The sequence below is a fragment of the Acinonyx jubatus genome, chromosome C1, assembly GCF_027475565.1.
Source record: "Acinonyx jubatus isolate Ajub_Pintada_27869175 chromosome C1, VMU_Ajub_asm_v1.0, whole genome shotgun sequence".
Classification (NCBI taxonomy): Eukaryota; Metazoa; Chordata; class Mammalia; order Carnivora; family Felidae; genus Acinonyx; species Acinonyx jubatus.
In genome coordinates this window covers 36,488,441-36,498,081 of record NC_069381.1, presented here as the reverse complement: position 1 = coordinate 36,498,081, position 9,641 = coordinate 36,488,441, and the positions used below count along the sequence as shown (strand labels likewise).

Below are 9,641 nucleotides of genomic sequence, written 5' to 3'. Positions count from 1 at the left end.
ACTCACTCCAGGGCCTCATCTGATGTTCAGGAAAGTTAATGTCACTGCTGTGCCTACCAGAGCCTAGGGTGGGGACACCCAGGCCAGGTGGCAGGTCATTAGATCCTGGTCCTGGATCTTGGGTAAATTGCTAGAGCTCTCTGGGCTTCAGTTTCCTTATCTAGACAAGGAAGGGCTTGAGCAGATGGTTTCTAAGGCTGCTTCCACTTGCAAGGTGTTAGAAGTTGTCTAAATCCCAAGAGCCGCCATCTGCCCTCTAATTAGGACTACTGATCATGATTGTCATTTTATGAGCACCTAGGCACACGCTGGGCACTTTACAACCTTTCACTCGCTTAATTTAATTAATGCAGGAAGGCTTCCTGGAGTAGAGGAGGTGGAGGGATTGCATCTGTCTGAAGGACTGGAGGGAGGATGGTAAGATTAGCCACCAGAGAGCCCAGGGCCAATTCCCATACAGGATGGGTTCTGCTCCCCGGAGGCAGAAGCAGGGGGCTGGCCAAGATAACCGCGGCACTCCCAGGCACTGAGTGTCGCCCCAGAGCTGAGAGTTCTGGAAACCGAGGTACCCCGCTGACCCTCCCTCCCGCTCTGTGCCCACAGGACTCCCGTGAGCTCGCCAGGTGGGCCTGGCCGGGCCGGCGGCAGGACGGAGCCTGATGCGTGCCCGGCGTCCCCAGGCCCATGCCGCCCCCAGAGAAGAGCCGAGGTGCCCCGGCCCAGGCGCTCGCGGGCCGCGCTCGGGGTCGGCTGCCCGGGCTGCCGTCGCCGGCGCTGTTCTGCGCCTGCGGCCTGTGCGTGCTGCTGGCGGGCGTGAACGTGACGCTGGTGGGCGCCTTCGCCTCCTTCCCACCCCGGAGCAACGCGCCGCTCGTCGTGGGGCCGGCGCTGCTGGCGCTGGCGCTCGTCTGCTTCGCGGCCTGCTGCGCGTGTAGCCGCCGGGGCCCCGCGCCCCGCGCGCGCTCGGCGGCGGCCTCGGGCCCGGGCCGGGGCGGCGGCGGCGGCGGCGGGCCGGTGGCGCTGGAGATGGAGAGCAGCGAGCGCACGGCGCAGGACACCACGGCCGTGCAGCTCAGCCCTGCCGCCTCGGCCGCGTCTTCGAGCCGCTCCAGCCCCGGCCCCTTCGCCCTGGACGCCCCCGCGCCCGCGGCGGCCTATGCGCCGCGCACCGAAGGGGTCCAGCTCAACCTGCCCCGGGAGCGCGTCGCCCCCTAGCGGACCCGGTGCCGGGCCCTGACTCCCCGTCGGGCTCCCTTCGTTCGGTGCCACTTAAGAAAAAAGAGGAGTGGGAGAGAGGAAGGAGAAGAAGGAAAAGGAAAAAGAAAAAAAAATCCATATGGGTCGGGTGCTGGGCACAGGAGGCCTCATCTGTCCCATCTCTGGAACGTCTGGAGGGGAGAATGTGACGGTGAAGAGGCACACTCGCCAAAGGAGGGAGCTGTGCCTTGGCCCATTAAGTGGGGTCTGCTGGGCCCTACTTTACCTCACCCCCTAGACTTGAAGCAACGGGGCCCCTGGACCTTCGATCCCTACCACCACCACCCATGGCACGCGGGCACTGTGAACAGAGCTGCTCTGAGAGGGACTAACTACCAGCAAGGCCCCTGAGCCCAAGGGGTGGGAGGAAGCAGGGGCAGGGAGGAATGCCCTGCGCACGGTGAAAGGCCACCAGCTCCCACTTCTCCTTCTGCTCTCCTTGTCTCTACCCCAACATGATCTTTTGGGATTAAGGGGGTGTGAGGAGGTCCTGATTTGAGCCAGGATAGTCTCCTAAGGTAGGGCTGGGTTGAGTACTCCACTGACTGGTAGATCAGATCTGGGGGAGTTGAGGCTGAAGCATACAGGGATGAATGGTGAGGGGGCTCCTCCAACCAGGAAGGCCTCAGTGTGATCCCCACTGCATTCCCGATGAGCCTCTCTCCTCAGTAAAGCACCTCTAGAGTCCAGTCCTCTGTGATGGTGCAGCCCGGGGTGAGAGGCTGCCTGTGGAGCTTCTGGCTGAGCACCCTTGATTCTGGGGTCCTCCTAGCCAAGTGCCTCATCTTCCTAGCACCGGCCCCTCTTGGAGACCTGGAAGGGGACCCCAGGGGAGAGGAGTGTGTGACCGATCATCGTGGGAACAAGTGTGTGAGATTGGGAGCGGGGTGAATCAATGTGTCTGTGCATGGGGTTGCCTGGCTACGCGTAAGAGATGGGAAGTGTGGGAGTATTTGGGTGACAGTATCTAACGTCATACACGAATGTGAGAGTGTGTGTGGGTGTGTGTGGTGGTGGTTAAGGAGTGAGTCACCCAGTGAGAAGGATGAGAGAAGCACTCCCCGGGGCTGGTCAAAGCCTACACCTTTCCCCTGACATGCCTGCATTCTGCCCAGTGAGTGAGGGCATCTGGTAGAGGGATGGAGGCCGCCTCACAAGAGAAGCAAGGGAGCTGAGGCCGGGGGGGGGGGGGGGGGGGGGGGAGGATCCCGCAACCCTGGGCCAGCCCCTCCTCACTGCAGAGACACAGGAAAGCTGTGCCCAGAGATGGTGGCACACCCCTTGCTGGCTGTAACTTCCTGCCCATCGACCTTGGGCTTCAGCAGCCTCCCTTTTTCTTCCCAGGGTGGACTCTACTGCTCTTCTTCCCTGGTCTGGGATTTCCCCCCAGCCCTGGGAAGGGCTGACCCCCTCTCTGCCTCTTCCCCCTCTGACTCTTCCCTTCCCCTGACTCCCTTTCTGCCTCTGCCTCTCCTGCTGTCTCCCCCACCACTGACCTGGAGAAAAGTGAATCTGTCTGCGTAGGTGCAAGCAGGTCATTTCTATTAATTCACATGGATCAATGGGCCCTAACCTTTGAAGCATCCAGCCCCTGGAGCTGATGACCTCTTCTCAGAACACTTCCCCACCCCCCACTCTGTGTGTGTGTGTGTGTGTGTGTGTGTGGACACGCTTGAGCATGCACATGCAAGAAAGACCGCCTTCCCAGGTTTCACTTCTGGATCACTGGTCTGCAGCCTCAGACGCCACCTGCTGCTGCCTTGGTAGAGCAGGAGGTGAGAGGGGCCACCGCTGATGCTGCCTTGGGGTGTGGTCTGGACCACCCTCTTTAGGACGAGGCCCCCCAGATTCTAGCCTGGAATGGTAGGCCCAGCCCCAATCTCTCTCCCACCTGCTGGCAGAGGCCTAGAATTACACCACCAGACCTTCCTCTTCTCCCTGCCAAAGACTTCCAGGTCCTGTCTGGGAGGGTGGGAGGAAGAGTGAGCATGTGATAAGGGCTCAGTGCCACAAATGCATGGTGTGAGTGAATTGAATTGGGGAGGGGGGGCACCAGGGGGAAACATTGGCTCGCTGAAGTCTCCCTTCCATTGCCTCCCCTAGCCAAAGGGCATCCTTTGTCCCTTCTGTGTCCCCTCCCTCTCCACAGGTACATTAGGAGATATTCCCCGTACCCCAGGGCCCACTTCCCAAACAGCCAGCCCTAGAAACCACTCCCCCACTCCCTGTATCTTTCCTGGGCCTCCTACTGTGGGTGGGGGCTCCTCCCCTCACACTCCTTCAGGCCCTTCTAGGGCAGTAGACCACTGAAGGGCCAGCAAGGCCCAGGAACACCTCACTCTCTGACACAGAGGCTGGATGATGGCTCTGTCCCCACCGTCTGCAGGCTCCTCTCAGGCAGGCTCAGGGGGCCAGTCTGTGGACAGTGAAGACACAACTCTGACAGCACAGGAGCAGCGGGCTCCCTGACCTCGAGGAATTCAGGCCAGGACTGGCTTGCAGGGACACCGCACAGGGGCGCTGAGATGAGGGCCAGACCCTCCCACTCCTCCCCTGAGACTCTGAGAATGGAGGCACGAGGGCCTGTCCTCAGAAGTCCAGGGGCTGCAAGTGTAGGAGGCACAGCTGGTCCTTCTGAAAGGAGGGTGCTTCCTGGGGCCTGTGGAGCTCAGGGGTTGGCAGGGTGAGCCCCACTTCCCGGAGGGAACTCCCAATAGCCTGGGACAAGGGAGCCTACTAAGGTGCTGGGAACTCGGATCTCCTCCCTCTGTTCCCACCAGAAGAAATGAGGGCAACCACTTAGGTCCATTTTTTACTAATGATTTAAACAATTCCTGAGGGGCGTCTGGGTGGCTCAGTCAGTTAAGTGGTGGTTAACTCTTGGTTTCGGCTCAGGTCATGATCTCACAGTTCGTGGGCTCGAGCCCCACGTCAGGCTCTTCGCTGACAGTGTGGAAGCCTGCTTGAGATTCCCCCCCACTCTCCCTCTCTCTCTGCCCTCCCCCACTCGTGCTTTCTCTGTCTCTCTCAAAATAAATAAATAAACTTAAAAAAATAAACAATTCCTGAACCCTACTATGTGTCCAGCACTGGGAATATAGCGGTGAACAAGCTCTGGAGGGGGGCTTACATCTACTTGGGGGAGACAGACAATAAAGAATTAAGTAAACAAGACAAAAAATGTTAGCTAGCGGAAGTGCCGTGCAGAAAATCACCATAAGAAGATGTGACAGAGGGACTTGTCGGGTGGCTGGGAAGGTCTTCTCTGAGAGGTGACATTTAAGCTGAGCTCTGACTGACAAGAGTCAGTCATGCAAAGGTCTAGGGCAAGAACATTTCAAGCTCAGGAAATGGCCAGTGCAAAAGCCCTAAGGTGAGAATGAACTTCACCTCTGTGTTCAACCAAGAAAGAAGGGCTGTAGATGAAGTTGGGGAGGGTGGGTAGGGGGGGCATCTTGCTCAGCTCATGTACAGCTTAGTAAACCAGGATGCAGAGTTGGGATTTTACTCTCAGTGAGGTGGAGGGTTTTAAGCAGGGAAGTGACGTGGTCTGATTTATGATGGTAAAGATCGCTCTGCCTTCTGTGTGGAAAATAGAGTGTCGAGGGGCAAGAGGGAAAACGGGGTGGAGTGGGAGGTTATTGCAGTGAGATATGCTGGGGGTGCTGGGACTGGAGTGGTGGCTGGGAAGTGGACAGATTCTATACCCATTTTGGAGGTCTCTCTGTTGGGGAAGTTCAAGAGGAGTGAAAGAGAGGACTCCAGGAAGAACTTCTAGAATTTTGATTTGAGAGCTCAGCATAGGGTGGAGGAAGAGTCAGGGCTGTGGTAAGAGGAAAATTCTGTTAACCCAGGGGAGCTGTCCTGTGATTGCTGGAGGCACAGCCCTGAGTTCTGGAAAGAGAGGATGCAGATTTAGAAGCCATTGTCATATGGATGGTCGGGAAGCCACGAGTCCAGATGAGGCATCTGAGACATGAAGACAGAGAACTCAGAATCTAACCTCTGAATAGTCTAACCTCTGAATCTAGGAGAGAGAAGGAACATTGAATTGCCCAGTTCTGAATCCCACCCAACCTTCTGATGCAAGTGCCTTGCTGAGGCGGTCTGTGGACTTGGGGAGTTGGGGATTGGGGAGAAGTGAGTGGAATGTGAGCTCCAAGAAGTTAGCACTTCCGGCTTGTTCACTGCTCTGCACTCAGGTGTTCACCTGGCACAAGGTAAGTACACAATACATATTTGTTGGATGACTAAAAGGTGTGGATCTTATCACGCGGCAAAGACCCCAGGTCCCCAGTAATAGGGAATTATTAAGATGCCTGCTCTGGGCAGGAAGGGAGAAAAGCCCCTTACGTGTGTGGGACTTGCTGTTTTCCACCTCTTTGTGGAAGGTGGGGTGACGCAGGAACGTAGAGCTGGCTAGATGGGTGTGGATGGAAGTGCCTGAGGGGTAGGCTCCCCGAAGTAGGAGATGGCCAGATGGACTGGGGAAGCCTGAGGAAATAGGCACTGCTAGGGAGTGCCACCAGAGGGCACTCTAGGCACATGACAGGGGATAGAGACTTCTCAGCCCAGCCAGACTGTATTAACTTGGCCTTTTCCCCTTCTGAGGGCAAACCCCTGAGGAGGAGGGGGAGCAAGGAGCCGGGCATACAAGGACTGGGGGTGGGGTCACCCAAGTTTACTGACACCTCCAACGCCGAAACCTGACCTTATTACAGAGGGAGGCCTGATCCTGGACAGCCTCTATCAAGGTCACAGGTAAGACCTGAGTCTGGTTATCTTGATCTTAGACTGAGACCTCACCCCAGTCCATACTGAGTCCTGGCCTAAACATGATCCTGGTCATAATCTGAGGCTTGACACTGCCTGGTCCCTACACTGAATCCTGATCCTGATCTTACACTGAGTTCTAACTCAGTCCATAAACTAAACCCTGATCTTTATCAAAAATTAAACCCTGACCTGGGCACAGACTGAGTCTTGATCATGGGTCTACATTAAGCCCTTATTGTGGTCCCAACCTGAACTCTGACCCTGATCCATACATTGAACACTAACCCTGGACAAAGACTGAATTTTCATCATGGTCACAGACCGAGTCAGGCTTCAGTCCCAGAAGGAAATAACTCCTGGAAATACTTTTGAGGGAAAGAAAAGGAATTCTGGATCTCTGAATGGTCCAGAAACTCCTGGACATTAGACCCCTGAGAGGCCAGACAGAAAGGCTGTCTAGGACATGAGGGAGGAAGGACGGCCAGGCCTTCTCCAAACACCCTTGGAGCTCCAGGTGGGGGGCCTTCCTCCCTGCCTGGATGTCTGAGGGGCCTGCAGGCTGAATTTCTTCCATCTGCACTTCTGACTCCCTAGGAACCTTGAGCAAGTCCCTCTCATTGTCTACCCCTTGTTACCTTTCAGGGAAAATGTGAGGAGAAGGTGACCTTCCATGTGAAAGTGTCCTTCCACGGACCAGGCCATGACTGAGGACTTGTGTCCCCTGTGCTCTGGATGCCCCTTCCCTCCTCACTCTGGCTGGTCACTCCAAATAAGCAAGAAAGAGTGAATCATGCTCAAGGTGGCACCAGCCAGGCCTCAGCCTCAGGTTGGCAGGGGCCCGTGAGCGTGAGGGCAGTGTGGGCTGGGTAGTAGAAGTCCCAGAGGTCCCCGTACACTCCTGGGGTCTGGTGTGTATGAGGACTGGGAAGACCACACACCTGTCCCCAAGGCACACGGGCCAATTCAGTTTCTGCCCTACTCAGGGTACAGCCTGGGTGTCTTGCCCTGCAGGGCCAAGCTGGCCTCTACCAGGCTCACTGGCCAGCTCACCTTGGGAGGGACCGAGGGCAGGAATGGGGACCAAGCCAGGCAGGAGCCCCGGGGGGGGGGGGGGGGGGAGGGGACAGCTCTAGTCAAAAAACGCTGACGCCAAAGACAATGAGCTCTCGGAGGCTGAGGCAACTCATTTGGTCCCGGCCACGCTTTATTAAATTCTCATAAACCTGTCAGGGGGGACAGGGCTCGCTTCAGTTTACCTCATTAGCCCGACACAATGACAGTGGGGGGGGGGGGGGCGGGGAGAGGGAGGAGGCGGCAAGGGGAGGCCCTTGCTCAGCGCTGAGAACTGAGCCAGCCGGGAAGATAATTGAATTAAGTGGCTTTTGTTAATGGTTTTTAAGACTCCGAAGTGTAAATAACATTTAGGGGCTTTCTTTTAATGGTGCTGGGGTTTTAGAGACCCAGGGAGCTTAGAGGAGGCCCAGCAGGTCCCTGCCCCTCCCCCACCCCAGGAAGCTGCACGGTGACGCCTTGAAGTTAGACTGGGAGGAGCGAAGGGAAGGGCCAGAGAAGGTAGGACAACTTCCTGGTGGGTCTTTGAACCAAGGCAGGGAGGGGACGTGGCCAAGGGAGGACAGAGAGGCTGGGGCTGACTGTGATGGCCTGCCCAGCCTGGAATGCCGCCATTGGACAAAATGAGCAGGGACGTCCCTGGGGTGTTACCAGAGGCATGGCTTTTAAGTGTTCAGGGGACACTGGGGCATCCAGTGTTCGTTCCTCATGGATGGGTCTCGGGACTTTATGGGTTTGTTGCTTATTGCCAGTGGGAGGGGCTCCCCTGGAAGGTAGTGAGGGCCTCACCATGGCACACGTGGGAAGGCTTCCTGGTGGATTAGACTAGACCTCAAGCTTCTGGTTTTGGAACCCAACCCCTGGCTTTCCTCAGTGACAACTTCTCCCTCTCTGCAAGTAAGAGCAGGTCCAGGAGCTCCTGGGGCTGGAGGCAAAGGGCTCTGACTAGATCCCAAGGAGCTGGAAGTGAGATGGGGCAGGACTGGCCCCAGGCCAGCCCATAAAGGGTTAAGGCATTAATCGCCCTGCATGCGACAAAGGGAAGTGGGTTTTCTGATCCAGAAAGGATCAGTCCGTGGGACGCCCCATCAGACCCTTCAGCGTGAAATTACACCCCAGCAGGGGTGCTCCCCCCCCCCCCCAACTACCCGCCTAGGCCTGGCACAGGATTAGGGCCTGGAGTCATCAGTTTAATAGATCCCACCTCCCCCACCCCCCCCCCCACCACCACCCCCTCTCTCCCAGGAGCCTTCAGTCCTTCCTCCAGGCCCGGGCCAACCTCTTTACTCACCTGCTGTCCACCTGGCTATGGACCTGTCTAGTCATCTCTGGCTTCACTCTTAGTCTGGTCATTCCACCGGTCTCCTTGGCTGAACCCTGACCCCAGCCATGCACTGAGCCTTGACCCCACTCTCTATTTTAGTTTCTTCATAACCTTTAATTAGCATCCCAGATGTATTTGTTTCATTGCTTATCTATGTCTCTCCCCACTAGCACTAAGTGCATTTGGAGCTGAGACAGTCTGTTCATCACTGTATCCCCAGCACCCCAGCTCTGTCTGGCCTGTGGACGGTACTCAATAAAATTAACTGACTGAAGTGCCTCCCGTCCACCTGACAAAGCTTGGGCTGTGGTCCCTAAACTCTGGACATTGGTGCTCAGGACTGAGAGGTAGGAGCTAAAGCCTGTGCCGGGACAGAGCCATGGCCTCCAGAAGAGACAGGGGGCTGTGCTATTGCTCTGCCTCAGGGCCAGCTTCATCTCATAAGGATGTCATGAGTGAGACAAGAGAAGGGAGAGGGTGCTCACCCATCCGTGGGTGCCATCCCTGAAGACACTTTCACCTACTTCCTTAGGCTGCTGCTAGGCCTTTACTACACAAGTCCCTCTAAGCCCTGTCTGCACCTACAACTGGCCATACCCAGCATAGAAAGAGGTCCTGGAGGGGTGCCTGGGTGGCTCAGTCGGTTAAGTGGCCGACTTTGGCTCAGCTCATGATCTCGCGGTCCGTGAGTTTGAGCCCCGCGTCGGGCTCTATGCTGACAGCTCAGAGCCTGGAGCCTGCTTCGGATTCTGTGTCTCCCTCTCTCTTACCCTCCCCCGTCCATGCTCTGTCTCTCTCTGTCTTAAAAATAAATAAACGTTAAAAAAAAAATTAAAAAAAAAAAAAAGAGGTCCTGGAAGGAACACTTGAGGAAACTGGGGAAGGTGGGGGTGGGGTGTGAATATCACACAGTAAAGAAAACCAAGCAGGACATTCAGAAACCAAGGCTCTCTAAGGCAGGCAGGCAGCCTGTATAGACTACCCTCCAACATCTGCACAGGAAACAGAGGCCTAGAAAAAGCCAGGGCTTGCTCAAGGCCGCACAGCAAGGCCAGACAGGAATCAGGTGCCCGAGATTGTAGGCAGAGCTTGTCCTTCATACTGTTCCTCCAGTTCAACTTGACAAGAATGGTATTCAGGTTGAATACTAACTCGGAGCCAGGCTTTGGGCCATGCCATGTCCTGCCCGGGGTGTTCCATCTGCTTGTGGGTA

At 56.5% G+C, this 9,641-nt stretch overlaps 1 protein-coding gene across 1 annotated transcript; it reads left to right on the top strand.

Annotated features, from left to right (window-relative positions):
* Nucleotides 1-269: 269 nt before the first annotated feature.
* Nucleotides 270-2,433, top strand: TMEM275 (transmembrane protein 275). The gene has a single exon (XM_027059295.2). It carries the CDS (start codon nucleotides 685-687, stop codon nucleotides 1,213-1,215), a length of 531 nt encoding a protein of 176 aa, XP_026915096.1. The 5' UTR covers nucleotides 270-684; the 3' UTR covers nucleotides 1,216-2,433.
* The last annotated feature ends 7,208 nt before the right edge of the window (nucleotides 2,434-9,641 follow it).

Bases quoted from the DNA above. Each gene is read 5' to 3' on its own strand.
- TMEM275 (XM_027059295.2), top strand. From the start codon at position 685: ATGCCGCCCCCAGAGAAGAGCCGAGGTGCCCCGGCCCAGGCGCTCGCG.